Below are 20,341 nucleotides of genomic sequence, written 5' to 3'. Positions count from 1 at the left end.
ATGAGTTCTGACAGAAATGGAAGTCATGAAATCGAGAGTTTAAGCGATCTTGCCCGCCTGCATTGAAGGAACATAAACGTGATGACGCCATGTGCCACAAGAAATAGGTAGGTAGTCGCTTGCAAGCATCAGCCAGTATGAAGAGATCCCCACTGGCGCTGGTATGTAAGTCCAGAGGAGACCTATCAGGGGTGGAACACCGTGATGGTCGCCCGGTCTCCAGAGTGTTGTTATGCTGTCGGGGTATCAAAGAAGTGGGCTTTACCATCCACATCAACCCTGAGGCATGCAGGGTACAGCATTCCCTAGCACGAGCCCAGCATTGCGCAGTGTTGACTTGACATCTGCAAATGTTTTATGTACTTCTTGCACCACTATGGTGAATTCAGAGAAGAGGGAAATTGTGTAGCCCTGCCATTGTAATGGACCAGTTTCTCGTGCCAGCCAAAGGGCCACGTCCTGATCACTGAAGTTAAGCATTCTTGCAGTAATCTGCCTCATGGGGGCATTCAGGATTTGGGCAGGGCATAATGAGTGGTGTGCCCACTCCACCATCAACATCTCTCAGCAAACAGATCTAAGTGTACCGTGTTAGTGGATTCTGCAACACCTATGATGTGTAGGTTATTGTGCCTACCTTGTGTCTCCAAGTCTTCCTTTTTAATGGCCAAAGATTTCAGCAGTTTTTCCATTCTCTCCAAGCGATTTGTGGTCTGCACAGACCCGTCCTCCAGAACCAACACCTGCGGCATCCAGTCTTTTCTCTTGGCGGTCAAATCATCCGCCCATGGTCATCGGGCCAGGGCGGCAAATCTATGATCAATAGCACAAAAGCCTAAGTTTGGCCAATATGATGTCCGTGCCCAGCAGATGTTCTGTACCAGGACCTCCCGTGCCCCACCCTCCAACATGAGTGCATGTTTTGCATGTCAGTGCAGGAGTGCACTTGCATAGCTATGTGTATGTCCAGTACTGGAACAGCTGGAGGTTGTGTATGTCAGTGTTGAGGTGCATTGGCAGAGCTTTGTGTATGTCCAGTACTGGAACAGCTGGAGGTTGTGTATGTCAGTGTTGAGGTGCATTGGCAGAGCTTTGTGTATGTCCAGTACTGGAACAGCTGGAGGTTGTGTATGTCAGTGTTGAGGTGCATTGGCAGAGCTATGTGTATGTCCAGTACTGGAACAGCTGGCGGTTGTGCTTGTCAGTGTTGACATGAATCGGCAGAGCTTTGTGTATGTCCAGTACTGGAACAGCTAGAGGTTGTGTACTTGTCAGTGTTGAGGTGAATAGGCAGAGCTAAGTGCATGTCCAGTACTGAAACAGCTGGAGGTTGTGCATGTCAGTGTTGAGGTGCATTGACAGAGCTTTGTGTATGTCCAGTACTGGAACAGCTGGAGGTTGTGTATGTCAGTGTTGAGGTGCATTGGCAGAGCTATGTGTATGTCCAGTACTGGAACAGCTGGAGGTTGTGTATGTCAGTGTTGAGGTGCATTGGCAGAGCGATGTGTGTATGTCCAGTACTGGAACAGCTGGCGGTTGTGCTTGTCAGTGTTGAGGTGCATAGGCACAGCTATGTGTATGTCCAGTACTGGAACAGCTGGAAGTTGTGCTTGTCAGTGTTGACATGAATCGTCAGAGCTAAGTGCATGTCCTGTACTGAAACAGCTGGAGGTTGTGTATGTCAGTGTTGAGGTGCATTGGCAGAGCTATGTGCATGTCCAGTACTGGAACAGCTGGAGGTTGAGTATGTCAGTGGTGTCGTGCACTGGCAGAGCCATGTATGACTCCCTGTGCAGCAAAAGATTGGGGGAAAATTAAGACACAAACTAGCACAGGATGCTTGTAAGGAAACAGAGAAAGGCCAGGAGTCAAAGCACCTGCAAACAGAAGCAAAAAGACTCTGTGCACCATTTAGGAAAAGAAGAACTCATGCACTACGAAAGAAACAGAAGATATTTTACATTATGGCAGAAAACATAGTAGACTAGAAGAAAACAGAAAACAGAAGCCGCAATTATCTATGAAAACAAAAGAAAACATATCGTACTCCGTGAAAAAACTAGGCCTGCTCTATGCAGGAAAACAAATGACTGGAGGTTAAAGACGGTGCTTATTGGTGGAAAGCTGGCAGCAGTGGGCGGGCTCTCGTGCACTGAGTGGGAATGTCTTTATTAGGGAGAGGTTGAGCTGAGATTGAGGTATGTAATTCAGGAGGGGGCACCGTATTCCCTTCGTGAGGGTGAAGGTTGTATGTCCCTGGTGAAACCATCCTTACACTCTTTCTTCTTTCATTTCACTCTTTCTTTTACCCTTCCTTCTGTCTTTCCAAAACCTTGTACCTTTTTTATGTCTATATAGCCTTCCACCCTTCTTTTCCTCACTCCACCCTTCCTTTCGTTCAGCCTCCTCCTATGTTTTTCATCGACCCTTCCATCCATCTTTTCATCCTCTAACCCTGCCTTTCATACTTCCACCCTTCGTTTCATCCCACTACTCTGCCTTTCATCCTCCTACTCTGACTTTCAATCCTACACTCCTACTACTCCGTCTTTCATCCTACTACTCTGCCTTCATCCTTAAAGTCTGCCTTTTGTCCATCAACTCTACCTTTAGTTCCTACACTCTTTCTTTAATCCTCCCACCCTTCCCATGATCCTCACGCTCTGCCTTTTATCCTACTACTCTGCATTTCATCCTAAAACTGTGCCTTCAACGTAAAACTCTGCCTTTCATCCTCCTACTCTGCTTTTCATCCTCCTACTCTTCCTTTCATCTTTCCACCCTGCCTTCAATTTACAACGGTTTAACTCTGATCTATCTACAAAGCTACCAAACTTTACATGAAAAATCAACTGTACTCAGATGCAAGTCCAGTTCATTGAATGCACATTTTGTGATCTTCTCCAATACGGGTCTTTCGGTGCCTCGAGGACTTTTGTTGTTGTTTGAGAAGCCAAACCCTTGAAGGTGCGCCTGTGTCCAATCACAAATCCACCCTCCTACAAGAAAGATAAACAGAGTGAAAGATTTTCAAACAAGAATATATCACGTTGCAGGATATGGCACAACCAGATTTGCCACACTTAAAAGCTGCTTGTTATCTTGGTTATGGCACCTCAGGCGATCCCAGGACATCCTCTCCAGGACAGACACACCTTGTGACCTGTGCAGAAAGAGATGTCATCCTTAGGGCTGAGTGCTGATTGGAGGATGCTCAGCCTCTTCTGAGTATATAAAGGACTGGTCTGGGGTCAGCAAAGCATCACACTGAAGGAAGAAACATTGTCCTCTGGTGACCTGAGCACTGCCCAGAACCCGAGGATGGACAGCAGAGGATGGGCTCTGGTCGCAGTGTGTCTGCTGAGCACCTGCTGGGGCTTACCTGTACAGGTGAGACCTCCTTTAACGATGGTATATAGAGCTGAGTGCAGGTGCAGGTGAGAGCTGCAGTAACAGTGTTATATATGGTCCTGTGCAGGTGTAGACTCTCAGGTGTGCATCACTGTACGTATACCTGTGATGGTGAGAGCCACAGTATTAGAGTTAAATATATATGGGCTGTGCAGATTTAGACTCACAGGTGTGTACACCTGTGCAAGTGAGAGCTGCAGTAACAGTGTTATATATAGTTCTGTGTTATGTTATGTTATTTGCTTTTGTAGCGCGCACAGCTACTCCAAAGAGTGTCCCTGTGCGATCAGGAAAGAGTTGTGAGTCTGTAAAAATTGAGGGTAAAAGAGAAGAGTTTTCAGCGTTCTCTTAAAGTCTACAGAATCGTGAATACAGCATTAAGCTAGTGGAAAGGCATTCCAAGCCTGTGCAGCCTTCAAGGCAAGGGAACTCCCTCCCAGCCTCTGGCGGGTGAACCGTGGGGTCCGGGCCAAAAGTTGTGAGGAAGAACGTAATTGACAATCCAGGCCTGAAGGAAAAACTCTTCTGTAAATAAATAGGCCCAATGCCATAGAGGGCATTGTGAGCAAGGATGAGAATTTTAAAATGGACCCGCACCTCAGTAGGAAGCCAGTACAATGTTTGCAGGTGGGAACGCACGCTGCATCTGCTGGAGAGATCCAGCAGAAGCCTGGTGGCTGAATTTTGCATGACTTGAAGCTTATTCAGAAGATAGCCCGGAGTACCAACGTAAAGCGCATTGGCGTACTCTAGGCAAGAGAGGAACAAAGCACGGACAACCGTTTCCTTCGCAGATCTAGGAAGGAGAGGAAGGAACATTTTCAGTGTTGCAAAGCAGGTGCCTGCCAGCCTCTTGATCTGGATGGACCACACCACCATATTCTTAGCAGAGATGCCCTTTGAGGTAGGTAAGGGAAATCCAGATGGCCACAGCACCTCTCTAAAGTTATCCGGGAATTTGCCATACAGAAGAATCTCTGATTTTTCCTCGTTGCACTTCAGCTGTGCCGCAGCGAGCCAGTGAAACACTGAGTACAAACAATTTTGGACAGAAGAGACCAAGGTATCTTCCGTGCCCCAAGTGAACAGGAGTAGGGTATCATCCGCATAGGCCATCACCCTAGCCCCAAACCTCTCTGCCAAATAAATTAGGGGGTGACATACATGTTAAAAAGGAGTGGGTTAAGGGATGACCCCTGTGGAACAACCATAGTCACTGGAAGAGGTGCGGATGAGAACAACTGCAGCCTGAACTGCTGCGTCCTGCACTCCGGGAAAGATCTGAGCCAGCCCCAGGCGGTGCCAGAAAGGCCGATCGCAGAGAGCCGTGCAAGAAGCAGGGAGTGGGGCACCGCGTTGAATGCCGCCGAGAGATCCAGCATAATCATTGCAGCCCTCTGGCCGGCGTCCAAACACTCGTGAAACGCCTCAGGGACCTCAACCAATGCAGACTCCGTGCTGTAAGATGCATGAAACCCTGACTGGGCAGGGTGCAATAAGGCAGCGCCCTCACAACCTCACAACCTTCTCACACACCTTAGTCAGACTGGGCAAAAGGAAAATAGGACGATAATTACCAAGAATCGAAGGATCCAGTGAGGGCGTTTTCAGCAGAGGGAGGATTTTCGTCTGCTTCCATCCCTCCGGGACAAGGGCTTTCTGGAGAGACGTGTTGACGATCATATTAACCTCCAGGTTAATGATCTCAGCAGCCGATGCTGGCAATCTGGCCCCGCAGGGGTCAGAAGGCGAGCCTAATTTCAGACCTCTGAGAATTTTGAGAGTGTAGGTGCAAACTCTCAGGAGTGCATCACTGTAACTACACCTTTGCAGGTGAGAGCCTCAGTAACAGTGCTATATATGGTTCTGTGTAAGTGCTGATCTAACAGTGTTTTTTTTGTTCTTGAATATTTCTTTATTTTCTAAATATCTCTTTATTTCTTTTCTAAATCTAAATGACTTGAAAACATGGCTGTTCACTACCACCTAGTCCTCCTGGTAGCACAGGTCGTACTTCCTTTCGCATACACTAGCGCCAAGACGTCATGGCAATTGAGCGCTCCATAAACATATATCCTATCCTATCCTAAAGCCAGTCTTTCAGATCACGAGAAACCTTGAGTGTTCACAATACAATAGTTTTATGAAGCATAAGATAGGCGGTATAAGTATAGTAACCAATCTTAGGTTGGGTAATGCATTGCACTCCACATCTTTACAGAAAGAGATTCAACTTTCCTAGTGTTACAATACATTTTTAGAAATATTTTAGTTGCATAACAAATAAAAAGAAGAAGAACTAGAGGCACAATTTGTATAATAAATGTATCCTTTTGTTTTGTTGTTGCCTCTTTAGTCAGGTTCCTGTGTATTGTGTGTGTACTGTGTTTCGTCTTTAGCAGTGGGTGAGTTGGGTTTCCAGTTGGAGCAGTGTATGAATTATGGTACGTCAACGGGATGTGGAGTTTGGTCTTCATCGTATCATAAATTTCTTTATCTGTTGTTTGGTTCTGAAGTGTTGCGTACTCCTGCTGGTTCCCTCGACAATTTTGCTACAACTACTGTTAGCTAAGCTTTCCAGTCAGGAGGGTCAGGTAATAATGTGTGACCTGGTATATTATCACGTGATATCTCAAGGTCAGAAACCAGGGCTTTGCGTAAATCATTTAGCCACACTCGAATCGATGGGGCCATGGGGGACTTCCAAGACATAGCTAGTCTACGATTGGCTACTCCTAAGGAGAGGTCCAGGAATTTGTTTAAGGTTTGGGTTTTGGATGATCATTTAGTGATACCGAGGAGAAAATGTCTGGCATCTAAAGCTATCCCTTTACCCACTGCCTCTGTAAGTGTTTCCGCTATCATCTTCCAGTATCCTACGAATCCTTGGCAGTACCATACCATGCGTATGAAGGTGGCTCCTTCACTGGAGCAACTAGGACACATATCTGTGGATGTCAGGTAGTCTCTAGGGGGGAGATACGTGTGATGTAGGTAATTAAATTGAGTGTACTTTAGTCTTGCATTTGTTGAGATAATTTCAGGCATTGTTCCCATTGTTTGTCTTTCAATGGTGTTGAAAGTGCTGTGTCCTAGTAGATATGGAGCGAGATTAACGGGATTGCCGTGCCTTTTCTTATACAAATGAATAGCATTGTGAGGGCCCGGTGACCAGAGCCATGGGTGAGTTACCTTTAGAGCAAGTGAGATGTCTGTCTCTGGTACCTCATGTGTTCTGTCCCATGTCTTATGTGGTTGTTGTGTGAGGGATGCTTATAATAGAAAGGAACCAGGAGGTACCCCATAATCATCTACTAGTTCCTCAAACATACTAAAAACTGTGTCAGTGAGCAGGTTGACCCATGTGGTTTTACCCGCTCCTTCCCAGTCGCCCTCTCTGCTCGGCACGCCATTCTCATTTGACAGGGTAGTACCCAAAGAGGTAGGTCTGAGGCATATGGTGGAAAACTTCATCTCTTCTGCACGTAGTGAGCCCAAAAATAGCAAGCAGTGTTCATTAAAATATTCCCTGTTTCTCTTTTATAGAATCGGGGTCTCGGAGCCCATCAATCCAGTCTAATACTGTGTGTTAGTGTAATCCTGTTGCCCAGTGCCCTAGTGTGAGACAGTGCCATCTTTCTTGCATGGTATGCCCCTACATTTTGTTGAATTGCTGATGTACTTTGACTGAGTGTGCCCTGGGCTCCTGCCAATCAGGTACCCAGGGCCTGTGTTCCTTCCCTAAAACTGTATTGAAACCTAAACCCAATTGGCATCTCTGGCCACAGGTAAGCCCCTGGTAAATGGTACCCTAGGTACCCAGGGTACTGTGACCAGAGAAGGCCCCTAAGGGTGCAGCACATATTGCGCCACCCTTAGGGGCCCTGTGCCCTGACACACACACACACTGCCTTTGCAGGCTGAGTGTCTTGGTGCTATTCAGAGAGTTAACATGGAACACTGTGTGCCATGCCCACAAACACACTGCCCTGGCATACCTAAGTCACCCCTCCAGCTGATTGATTGAATTCAATTTGATCTTTCACCAGAAAATAAGTGTATAAAATCGCTTGGTGAATACAGGTTTTGGTTTGTTGCATTTGTGTTCATTTGATGTATACATATTTGACTTAGGTTTAAGGAGCTTTTCTTAAATATATCCTTTACATCTCCGATTTACACTAACTAATTGTACCAATTAGGTTATCTGATTGACTGCTCTTATAAATCAGGTTCTAGGACCACTGTCTTTTGTACCACTAAGTGCCCAGGTCCAGGAAACCCCATTTTTTGAAATGGTACCTATGAGCCCAGCACTAAACCTAAAAAGTAATTATAACCGTGAATTACTGTTAACCCAATTTTCCTCTATAGGAATACATTGTTTGGTTTTTGCCAGAATTTCTTCAAAGTGTCGATTTTCAAAACTTTCAAATATTCCTTAAAAATTGCCTGTGTAACAAAAACGATTTCTTTCAACTGTTTACAGGAAATGCACCAGGGCGGAACCCAGGATCCAGCCCTGAGTAAGAAAAACATTTGTAAAGTGATTTTATTGCATTTACTTAAAACTCCCGATTGAGATGAATGTTATTTTGTGTTTAAACTTGTGTTGCATATTGCAACAACTGTAACTATTGCATTTAAAAGTCAACTGCTATTTGAAAGTATTCAATTGCAACATCTCATTCTGAGAAAGTATTTATGATACCTACTGTGGTTCTAAAATAAAGTAACTATGTATTTTTATATACAAAACAATTGTCCTAGAGTTCAGTTCTTGAGTGTCTGAGACCATTTGCTGGCTGAGTGTGCACAACAAATGCTTTACACTGTCCTCTGATACTGCCTTACTGCTCGACCAAGCTACAACTTTAGAGAGTAAGGTTATATCTAAATTTAGCCTCTGCCAAACCTCTGGGGACTGTGGACTCTGTGCACACTGTACCTTACTTTTGTCCAGTATATACAGAGCTACTTTCTTACACCTAGTTCTGTCAGATTGTAGCCCGCCAACCACCGCATTGGCCATTGCAATCGGGATGCCGCAAAATATTGGCACCCAATCCTCCTTCAGTCAATGGTGCATAAAGCTTTGTAAGAGAAACTCGGGCCCTATTTTTCCCCATACCAGTTATGTCAACATTGAGGTAATATCTAGAAAAAAAGTTAGTGGCAGAACCAAGGGGAGAGCAGCAAAAAAAATAACAATCTGGGCACAGGTAGAATTGTGGACATTGCTATGCTCCCCAGGAGAGAGAGCAAAAGGTCTGTCCAGAACTTTGTGGAGGACTGAGTGTTAGTAAGTTCTCTGCCTATGTTGCCTTCCAGCAGATCCGATGGCTCATGTTACATTTGAACTCCTAGGTATTTAAAAGCGTTACAGGACCAGGGGAGTGGAGCCTGAGGTAGCTGCCTTTACTGCTCTAGACTTAGAGGTGTCATAGGAAATAGTTGTGATTTGTCCCAGTTAACCCTCAGACCTGATAACTGCCCAAGCCTTTTCAGCAGCTGCATTAACTCGTTGGTCACTGCTGGATCAGCACACAAATATATTAGTGCATCATCCGCATATAGGTAGATCACATGCCATTGGTTGTATGCCCTAATACCCCAGTCCGCAGCATGTGTACATAACACGCATGCCAGCGGTTTCAATACCAGCGCGAAGAGGATCAGTGATAACCTTGCCGGGTGCCGGGCCCTACATCAAATGGCTCCAAGATTACTGTGCCCATTTTTTACTCGTGCTGTAGGCGAGTTATATAGCAATGTGATCCATTTCAGGAAGTGCGGTCCTATTCCATATCCAATCAGCACTGCATGCAATTAATGCCAGCCTAAGGTATCAAATGCCTTCTCAATATCGAGTGAGGCTATCCAGGATGGGACATCTGTAGTGCCTGCCGAGTAAAAGAGCAAGAAAAGTCTGCGTAGGTTAAGAAAAGTATTTCTGCTAGGAATCAAACCATTCTGGTAACTATGTACCACCAATTGGGATACTGCTATTAGACGATTAGCCAGAGTTGTGCCCGATATCTTGTATTCAGAATACAAAAGGCACAGTGGGCGGTGGGCGGTAGGAGGTAAGCAACAGTGGGTCTCCCTGGTTTAGGTAGCACCACCAGAATGGCTTCATGGAGTGAGGAGGGCAGTACGCCCATCTCATAGGAGTCCGTATGTATTCGGAGCAATCTGAGAGCTAATTGTGTGTGGAAGGCAATGTAGAAGTCTATTGGAAAATCATCTGCTCCGTGCTGTTTGCCACCTGCCGGATGGCATTTACAATTTCGGTTTTCCAAGATCAGTGATTCTAATTCAGAGTAGTTTGCTAGTGGAATGCGAGGGAGATTTATATTCTCTAAGAATAACTGTGTTTATGTTGGCTCGTTCGCAGGGGGTCTTTATATAGCAAGTCACATAATAAGAGTAGAAGGCTTGATGACATCTTGAGTGTTGACTAAGTTTCCCTCCTTATTATGTATGGCTGTGATTGGAGTCCTAGGTGATTCGGTTTTGAGTAGTCATGCCAATAGGTGGCCTGCTTTCTCCTCCTCCATGTGCTTCCTAGCTTGGTATTCTCTGTAGTCTAGAGCTTCTAGTTGTTGTAGTGTTGTTGTGTGTTTCAATCTAGTCTGTGCTAAGGTGGTTGCAGATGCTCAATCACTAGAAAAATGCTCACTTGCATTCTCAAATCTCCAGTTCCAGGGTAGTTAATTCTTTACGGAAGGTCTTTCGGGTTCCACATACTGCATTTATCATATGTCCTCTTAATACTAATTTGAATGCATCCCATTCTATTTTGACCCCAGATGCAGTGTCTTCGTTGTTGTGGAAATACGTTTTAATTGTGTCTGACATGGAAGAGCAAAGTGGGGTGTCTTGTAGCGCCTCCAGTGGCGAGCACCACATAGGCCTAGAGGTTTACTTCTTCCCTATTTCAGTTGTAGTTGTAGGGGGCCTTGGTCTGATAGAGTGCGACCAAGGTATTCTGCTCAGGATACTTTGGCAATAGCTGCCTAGTGCAGCATATGAGATCTATTCTGGTGTGGAGATTGTCCAGAGCAGTGTGAAATTCCCAGAGGGTAGGATGAAGGCTTTTCCATGATTCTTGTACATTAAGGTTATCTTCCCATGCCCGTAGATGTTTGGCGAGTCTAATCGAGTGGGCGCCCTACAGTGGTGGAGATGAGCCATTGTTTGACAAGTCAGGAGCACAGTTAAAGTCTCCCGCCCAATACGTCGGGGCTAATGGATTGAGTAGCAAGGCTGGTGTCAGAGATTGTAGATAGGTTGATTGGCCCTAGTTAGGTGCATATAGTGAAACCACTGACAACGGGAGTCCATAGAGTCACCCCTCCAGTGTAGCATATCGGCCCTCTGGGTCAACGAGAGTGTGTGAATTTTCTAGCAGTGTGCTAGTTGCTACCCATATCAATGCTCAATGCATAGCCAGAGGAAGTAGGATTCCTATTAGGGCTTCTCTCCAGCGTTTAGGCATGGATTCTAGTGTCTGGGATGTGAGGCGTGTTTCTTGTAGCAATGCTATAGTAATCTTTCGTCCCCACAGATATTGATAGACTCAATACCGTTTAGTGTAGCCTGCTTAACCTCGGACATTCCAAGTAAACAGTATTATATTGGAGGTCTGTGTCTGATTCATCGAGGTCATATTGCCAAATACAGATTTGTCCTAGTGTACATCGCTCCAGCAATTTCCGTCCACCTGTCAAACCCACATATTCGGATGCTATTGAAGAAACCCCATACATTGTAGATTACAAATTCCCCTCTTTTACACAAACAATAAATAACCATTAGTAACAATATCCAACTCCCTTTCCCAGGCTAGTACATCAATGGAGGACCAGCCATTTGGACTTATATGCTGTGATAAGTAAAACCCTAATCAAAAACCAGAACAACGTCTTTATCAGTGAGTTAAGGAATCGTTGGAGGGGTCTCCGGGTAATGTTCAGAGTCATTTGTGGCCTGTGTGGATCATATCATCCCCTGCGATCTATATTAAATGTCAATAATATTATAGCATTACCTATTCACCCCTTGAGGTTCATGTGCACTGTATGGCTGCCACCTTCCAAAACTGCTGGTGTTCGTTCATTACATCAGTTCTTCAGATGTCTGTGGCATCTTTCTAGCATATCAGTCAATTGTGATTCTGTCAATGGCGGTACTCCATCTGGTCGGCTCTCCGCTTTCGAGCCCAAGGGAGAGTGAGATCTAGCATGTCTCTCTAAGTCTTTCACTGCTTTTGCCCGCTCTTTTGCTGCTTGTTCCTTTGAGTGGCCGTTTGGTCCACGCTTATTGTAAGTGCTACTGCGCTTCTGTTGTTGCCATGGAGAAATAGATCCTTTTGTGGCTGTATGCGAGACAGAAATTCCTTTTTGGTCTTGCCAGTTTCATGCCTCCTCTGGTGCTGTGCAGAAAGTAGTGGTTCCCTTGCATTATATATGGAGTGTGGCAGGGAACTGCACGGCTTACTTCATGCTGTGCTCTTGTAAGGTTTTCTTTATTTCCAGGAAGGAGGAACTATGACAGTGCACCTCTAATGTCTAGTCCGGATAGATGTGTACCAGAGTGCTGTCTACTATCCACAGACATCAAGCCCTAGTAGCTTAGAGTATGTGGTCACTGTCACAGTAGTTATATAGGCGGGCTACCACCGGGCAAAGTGGAGTGCCTGGACGAGGAGGGCCCCGGGGTACCCTGTGAATTCTTTCCACAGAGAAGAAGGTGTATTGTTTCCCTTGTAGGATGGTGTGAAGAAACCATTCTTCCAAGTAAAGTTCCATGCTTTGGCCCTCTGATTTCTCTGGTAAGCCCACCATGCAAACATAATTTCGTTGCAATCTCCCTTCTTGGTCGTCAACCCAAGCTCGCAGGAATTTCACTTAATCTTGTAATGCTTGGAGGCGTTTGGCGGTATCTAAGACTGTGGGTCTTAGAGTAGCTAAGGTGGATTCAGAGTTTTTCACTCTAGCTTTCAGTTTTTTATGATCTTCTCGTAGGTAGCCTGCCTCCATGCTCAGGGAGTCTATTTTAGGTTATAGTGTCGATTTAATATCCAGAACTGCTGTGAGCAGTTTGTCAAATTGAAGGGAGTGCGTTGCCAGCACCTCTGGCATTATTTTATCTGCTTGGGTAGCCTCCAACGGGTTTTTGATTTCCCCTCATACGTTATTGTTGGGTGCTGAGGTTTTTTCTGGTCTCGTCTAGCCCATCTTGGCAGAAGAAGGCGGTTTAAATCAATGGGGAGCAGTCTAGGCATCCACTGTGAACGTAATCTAGTTGCTGGGTGTTCTATGGACGGTCCCGTAGGTACAGTATAAGCTTTGGTGAGCAGCTGGTGATAGTGGAGTCCCTCAACTGGTGGGGTTAATCTGATCGGTTCTGTGCAATCCTTGTATGGTATAGTTTTGATATACCATCAACACATGGTTGGGCAATTAGCGAGGTGTGTGTTTTCTTACCTGGTAATTGTTCTGGGCACAGGTAGAGAGCGCTAGCGTAACATACTTTAGAGGATTGGTGCTTGAATGTCTCGGTGTTAGTGTGATCCTTCTTCTCATGTACTATGTGGTAGGAGAAGTAAGGTTTATTTTGCTCTCCTATACATTTACCAGGCTCCCTGTTATCTGTGTAGTTAGGACTGTGCTCATGTCAGCACTTTTTGGTCGCGCCTTTGTTGCCTTCATTAGGAGGGGAGACGCTATCAGGATAGTCCCCGGTAGTCTTGGCGTCGCCATTAGATGTTGCTGATTTAACAGTGTTATAAATAGTTCTGTATAGATGTAGACTCTCAGGAGTGCATCTCTGTAAGTACAGCTGTACAAGTGAGAGCTGAAGTAACTATATTAAATATATGGATATATGTAGCTGCAGACTCTAAGGTGTGTACTCCTGTGCATATGAGAGCTGCAGTTATTGTGTTAGATATGGTTCTGTGTAGGTGGATGGTCAGGCGTGCATCACTGTAAGTACACCTGTACAGGTGAGAGCCGCAGTAACAGTGTTATATATGGTTCTGTGCAGTTGTAGACTCTCAGGAGGGCATCACTGTAAGTACACTTGTGCAGGTGAGAGCTGCAGTATTAGTGTTATTTATGGTTTTGTGCAGGTGTAGACTCTCAGGTGTGCATCACTGTAAGCAAACCTGCGTAGGTGAGAGGGGCAGTAATAGTGTTAGCTGGACCTATGTACACATAAAGCCTCTTTGATGTACCGCACCTCACTGTGAGGGCATCTGCAGAGCCAAGAACCAAAGTAACCATAATATATGGGTCTGAGGTACACCTGTACAGCAGAGTATATGATTGACTATATTACAGAGCCCTGCGTGCAACTAACGCCGCTCAGGTGTGTTTCATAGAGAGCACACCTGTGCAGGAGAGTATATCAGTGACAGTATTACCCAGCCCTGTGCACATGTAATGCTTTTGAGATGTGCTTCACTGTAAGTGCACCTGTGCAGCAGGGTATATGAGTGACAGTATTGCACAACCTTGTGCTCATGTTATGCCTCTCAGGTGTGCTACACAGAGAGCACACCTGCACAGGAGAGTATATCGGTATTAGTATTACATAGCCTTCTGCACATGTAATGCCTCTGAGGCATGCTTCACAGAGAGTTTGACTCTATAGAGAGTATATCAGTGACAGTATCACACAGCCCTGTGTGCATGTAATGCCTCTCAGGTGTATTCCTCTGTAATTGCACCTGTACAGGAGAGGATATGAGTGACCCTATTACACTGCCCTGTGCACATGTAATGCTTCTCAGGTGTGCTTCACTGTAAGTGTACCTGTACAGCAGAGTATATGAGTGGCAGTATTGCACAGCCTTTTGTGCATGTATTGCCTCTCATGTGTGCTATACAGAGAGCGCACCTGTGCAGGAGAGTATATCAGTGACAGTATTACATAGCCCTGTGTACATGTAAGGCCTCTCATGTGTGCTTTACAAAAGGTGTACTTGTGCAGGAGAATACTGTGCGCCTGTAACACCTGTCAGGTGTGCTTAATCAAGATCACAGGAGAATATATAAGTGACAGTATTACATAGCCCTGTATATATGTAATGCCTCTTAGGAGTACTTCACGGAGAGCGCATCTGCATAGAAGGGTAAATCAGTGACAGTATTACATATGTGACGCCTTCACACCTATTGCACCCCCAGTGGTGCTGCACCTTTGTTATCTGCGCAATGTGTCTAGACTCAAGAGTAATCTTAGAGACACATCAAAGGAATAGGAGATTTTTCCAGGAGTATTCATGATGTATCGGTCCAGTAGGCCGGGGGCACCACTAGGATCGAGCATCGATTAGAGGCCACCTTACCTGGACAGGTGATAAGTATCAATCAAATTTGAAGTGATTTTGAAAGAATGAGTTTCACCTGAGTTTATTTATTTATTATTTTATTTATTTGAAAAGTTTTATAATGCGCGTACAAGACCCAGGCAGGTATCAGAGCACTAAACAAAAGAAACTAACGTTGACATGAGGAAACACCATGAGTACAATACAATAAGGCAACATAGGAGGAACCATAAAAAGTAAATGGGAGTGTCAGGGGAAGACGAGGTAGCACATGATCAAACAGGTAACAGCCCTACTAGACGGGGCTATGCATTCTGCAGCACACATAGAAAGAGGAAATCACCTCTAATGATTGTTTATGTACAGGAAGTGTTCTCTTTCTGCACATAAACAATCCTTAAAACAATGACGTTTTTCAACTTCTATATGTGCTAATGCAGCACTCCTAGCAGTTGCAAAACTGGATTTCAGATTGTTTTTGTGGAGGAAGGGAACCATTCCTGAACAAAAACAATCTCCCCCACGACGCATTTATCCTTGCACTATTGTACAATGGTGCCTGTGTCGGTGCATGGAAGCAGTTTGTGAGCCAGCGCAGGGGGGAAGAACAGAGATGCGACATATTGTTGTAAATATGTTGCATCCCTGTGCTGTGAAAGTGACTAAGTGCGGCGCAGCCAAATGGCTTGCGTTCCGCACTGGGTCACTTTCTTGTAAATCTGCCCCTTAGGCATACAACCCAACCTACATCTTATGTCATCTATGAAAACATGGCTTTAGGATTCCCTAAAGTTCTAAAATCCTCATAATTACATGATGTGAGTAACATGCAATGTTTGTCTTTTGCAGAATGTCGGTGGACTGGAGAAGAATAGTAAGTACTTTTTAAATCGGGATATCTTTGAACTTGAGCATAGCTCCTGTACGCAACGAAGCGCTATACTCCAGGTATGGCTGGCGGCTGCATCGTATACTATCTACTGAATCCGTTTAAATCGCTTTTTGTGGTTCTACAGAGGGATCCAGAGTATGATGTACCTGTGCACCTTGTGCATAAACATACGGCTGCTATGAGTCACATAGTATCTCCATCGGTACACCGCCGCCCACAGCCCCACAATATTCCACAATAATACACAGACACAAAGATATTGGAAAGATGAAGCTGCAGGTTTATTTGATATACAAATAAAAGGTGGGTTATCTTACAGGCGATCCCGTCCGCCCCGCAACCCCTCGTTGCAGGGCACCTGAAGTTCAGCCAAGAGAAACATCACGCGTGGGAGGAGGGGCCACCCCTACACCCCTATACCTATACTTATAGCCCCGCCCCCCCTACCCTGTCCCTCGCGCCGCCCCCCCAGGATGGATGTACGACATTACAACGCATGCTTTTACATCGCATGCTTTTACAACGCGAGTTTTACAACGCATACCATTACAACGCATAATGCTTTTAGGCGCTGGATAGTGAATTGTTTAATTTACTATTCCAACTCCAGTCCCCGTGGGTTGTAGGGAAGGTGTTGGATAGTACATTAAACACATTCCCTATCCTAGAGCGCCCCCCAGCGCATTTCGTTGTAATGGTTTGCGTTGTAAAAGTTGCGTCGTAAAGGCACTGCGTGGTAAAAGTTGCGTTGTAAGTGATGTTCCCCCCCAGGATGGGCTGGCTGTCTGCTCTCCTCTGCGATACTACGGGGCCTGCCCTCCTATGGGGCCCCTTGCAGGGACCACGGGCATCCTGCATAGTGAGGGTGAAAGGAGGAGCATTCACACCACAGACTGCATGCACAAAATGAAGTTACCAAGAAAGGAAAGTGAGAATGAGAGAAACGTCCATAGAGAAGCAAAACCCTTAAAACCATTGGCTGGTCCACAGAAATGGAGCGGTTTATTGATCGAACCGCTCCATTGTGTATTTACAACCGGTATTTGGGAACGGATTTAGAAAGTCACGCCAAGAGATTCTTTAAGACGGATGGGCCTGCACATCTTTCCTTGTTTGCCACATATATCCTGGCACCTACAAGGCTCTGCGCATTTCACCCCTCCCGCACAATATGCATGAACACACTTGAGAGCTGGTAGAAATACACAGTTTGTGTAAAGAAGACACAGATGCACGTTTAGACTCAGTGAATATTTAATCTTTTATACTTGCTTTCTGAATCCGCCTATTCCAGTGCATGGGCAGCTGATGTGCCTTCTCTTTCAGATACCGGGGATTCAGAGGTGCCCTTGAGACCAAACATCTTTGAGATCATCATCAAAGAGAACCAAGGTAAGAGAAAACCTTGGGCTTCTGGGCGCTAGACTTTGTTACAAGATCAGCTGTGACAATGATCTCGCGTGCCTTTGAGATCAAAATGGAACCAAGAAAAGCTCAAACCTCAGGGGGCCTCATTTATGAGAAATGACGCATCCCTGCGTGAAAGCAGAGATGCGTCACTTTTCAGTGCGTACTCCTTCCGACATACCTGATGCGTCATATTTAATGTATGACGCATCAGGTCGCAAGGAGTTATAGATACGTCAGTATTTGTGGCCTATATGTAAGCGCAAAATTGACGCATTGCTGGAGTGTGTCACAAAAGTGAAGCAACTCCAGCAATGCGTCCTTTCACATATGAAAGTGCCTGCATCAGCCTTATGCCTGCTGTGAGGCAGGCATAAAATATTGACACAACGGCGTCCTAGAAGTGACGCAGTGAAATGTATTAGATTGAGGCTTTTTGCAGAGGAACGCCCCTCCCTGCATACATTATACCTGACGCAGGTTTACAAAGTGACGCATCTGCTTAGATGTGTCACTTTGTAAATAGTGCACAACAAGAGGCACGTTTTACGCCGCCGATGAGACACAAAAAGTGATGCATCGGAAGCGCAAAACTGACGCAAGGCCTCATAAATGAGGCCCAGGGTGTCTGGGCGCTACACTCTGTTAAACAATAGTCAGCTGTGACCTTGTCCCAGACATTTTCGAGATCGTCACCAAACAGAACCAAGGTAAGAGAAAACTTCAGGCCTCTTGGCGCTACACTCTATTACAAGATAGTCAGCTGTGCGCCTGAGCCAAGGTGTCTTCACAATCATCACCAAAGACAACCAAGCTGCTAGACGTGGCCCTTTCTGCAGGGTCACCCCAGATTTGTGCCTTCCTCTGCTGTCCTTTTGTGAACTCGTACTTGTTGGCATTTAGGAAATTTTTTCCCTGCTGACCAGTGGTAAAGTGCTACTACTCCCTCCCTAAAACATGATAATATTGGCCTACACCTGATTATCATGTTTAATTTACTTGTAAGTCCCTAGTATCCGGTTGGTAGGTGTACACAGGGTATGTACTTTAAACTCTACTACGGAGCAGCAGCACTCCTTATGGTACCCACTAAAGTAGAGTTTTAAACATGTCTCAAGCCTGCCACTGCAGCCTGTAGTATAGATTGAAGCAGCCGCCATCCTTTTAAAAACATACAAACGAGTGGAGTAACACACTTAAAAGGAAATGCCTTATGGGAACTGAGGCCCTCCCCAAACACATTTCAAAGCATAGAAACATCCAGTAACTACATACTGATATGTATCATGTCATCATCAAAGAACTACTATTATTCATCAAAGCACATAATTGGCCCACAATGGTATTTATTTTTATGTATTGTGTTAATACAATCATATCAATCAAGTAGGCCCGGCAGTGTCCCCGGGGCACATTGCTCAAAAGAGGAGCAAAGTTTTTGGAACACACTAAATATTGCACATGGATACGTCTCTAGCTCAAACGCCATTGTCAGCGAGCATAGGAGTCACAGAGAGCGAGCTTCATCGGATACCCCAACTGCATGAAAAGAGCTACGTACAAGCCTCTCCGCCTAGTCCGTCAGGCACTATTCTAGGGGCTCTCACCTCTTTTCATAAACAAGACATAATAGCCAAAGCCCTACTATAGCAGTCGCAAAAAATGGAGCTCCAGATTGACCTCATACAATTGATAGCAACAAGCTTAGTGGGCGTAGGGAACAGGCTAACCACATTAGAATCTAAACTTGACCAGACAGAAGCAGGCCAATGTTGCTCCTGCACCCAACTAATGGACAAACTGATTTCACTCCTGGAAATCCTATGGGCCTTACTAGACAACGTTTAGAATCACAATTTTCCAGCAAGTAACCAAAAACAAAAGGGAGCGGCTGCGACTAGCCCCTCAATAGCACTTCAGTGGACAAACTCACGCTCGGCTACAGATATCCATTTCAAAGAAAACGTAACTGTTTCTACAAAATTACAGCCTTCGGCGAGCACTACTCAACTAGCCTTCACTGCCTATGCCTCTGAAGAGCCTGCCCTCATTCCCCAGAAATGTTCTAATACTCCTGTTGCAGTGGTGCTTCCCGTCTCCAGAAGAGCAATATAGAAACTGAAAAAACTCTCCAAAAAGCAGTGCCTATAAAAAAGACACCAAGGGGCCATAGGTGTGGTATTCTCCTTCATTACTTTACTTGTTCAAGGTTCCATAGAACATGGAACACTGTTTGCTTCTCTTGTGATTCTCTTTGGAGCAGTTGCTGACATATGACTGATGGCTGAGGTGTTAACTAATAAACCTCCATACTGAACCCCATTTACGTGTTTATCATTATTAGAAAATTTACATTGGCGACAATCACGGGATGAAAATAAGGAGGACTAAAGAACAACACACCTCAACATCAACCTGATACTTCACCTTGACGAGTCTCGACTTCAGCTGCATTTTGAGGAAATCAGCGGTTGGAAGAAATACTTAAATACCGTTTCTTTGCTGAAAAGTTGCGAGTTATCTGGGATTATAAGGTACTGTGGGGCTTATTATCAAGGCAGGTGAAATGAAATTTTCGCCGCTTTTGCGGATGTTTTTGGCCGCAGAGCGGAGATAATTTCATCGCCCTATTAGCAAGCTGTCGCTCACATCAGTTAGCGACAGCTTTTAGATGATAGCGAGCGGTTAAGGGCCCGCTTTGCATGTCAGCGATATTTATCGCTAATGACATGCAAAGTGGACGTACCCAACTAGTTAGCAACTGAAAGCAGTCGCTAACGTCGCTATCGCCTATAAGCAATGCCGGCATAGCGATAAAAAAAATGTGCGCTACGCGTGAATATCGCTGAAAACTAACACCTGCTCAGACCAGTTCTTAACCTGTACCTCCAAAGGGAGTTGGATATTCAGGTTAAGACCCTATTGGCGTTAATGTCTGAATATCGCTGGTTTTCCAGCAATATTCACGCATTTCGCTGCTATCGCCGGATATTTTATTGCATTGGAGATAAACGTTGCTAATAGCACGTTATCTCTGCGATAAAATCCGGCGATGCTTGGCGATAAAAAAAATGTCGCTAAGCTTCTTTAGCAATAAATATTGCTAGTTGTTGATAATATGCCCCAGTGTTATTTTAATTTCCTTCGAGTGAATAACATTTAAAACAAAGGAAAGGAGTCAAACACACGCAATTGCCGAGCGGATTGACTTTCAAAATATATATATATTTTGAACACTAGGTGGCAGCAGAGCTTAAAGAATTGCTGAGAAATGAATGATTAGTGTAAAA

At 45.1% G+C, this 20,341-nt stretch overlaps 1 protein-coding gene across 1 annotated transcript in view; it reads left to right on the top strand.

Annotated features, from left to right (window-relative positions):
- Positions 1-3,267: 3,267 nt before the first annotated feature.
- The window catches only part of LOC144826166 (uncharacterized), a 226,284-nt gene continuing 209,210 nt past the window's right edge, over positions 3,268-20,341 (top strand). The window contains exons 1-3 of the mRNA XM_078684559.1: positions 3,268-3,390; positions 15,602-15,626; positions 16,971-17,036. Coding sequence (XP_078540685.1) covers positions 3,322-3,390; positions 15,602-15,626; positions 16,971-17,036 — 160 coding nt within the window. The 5' untranslated portion in view covers positions 3,268-3,321. The remainder of the gene's footprint in view (positions 3,391-15,601; positions 15,627-16,970; positions 17,037-20,341) is intronic.

Source organism: Lissotriton helveticus, chromosome 3_2 (genome assembly GCF_964261635.1).
Source record: "Lissotriton helveticus chromosome 3_2, aLisHel1.1, whole genome shotgun sequence".
NCBI classification, from domain to species: Eukaryota; Metazoa; Chordata; class Amphibia; order Caudata; family Salamandridae; genus Lissotriton; species Lissotriton helveticus.
The sequence above is the reverse complement of the archived record's forward strand: the minus strand, read 5'-3'. Positions and strand labels throughout refer to the sequence as shown.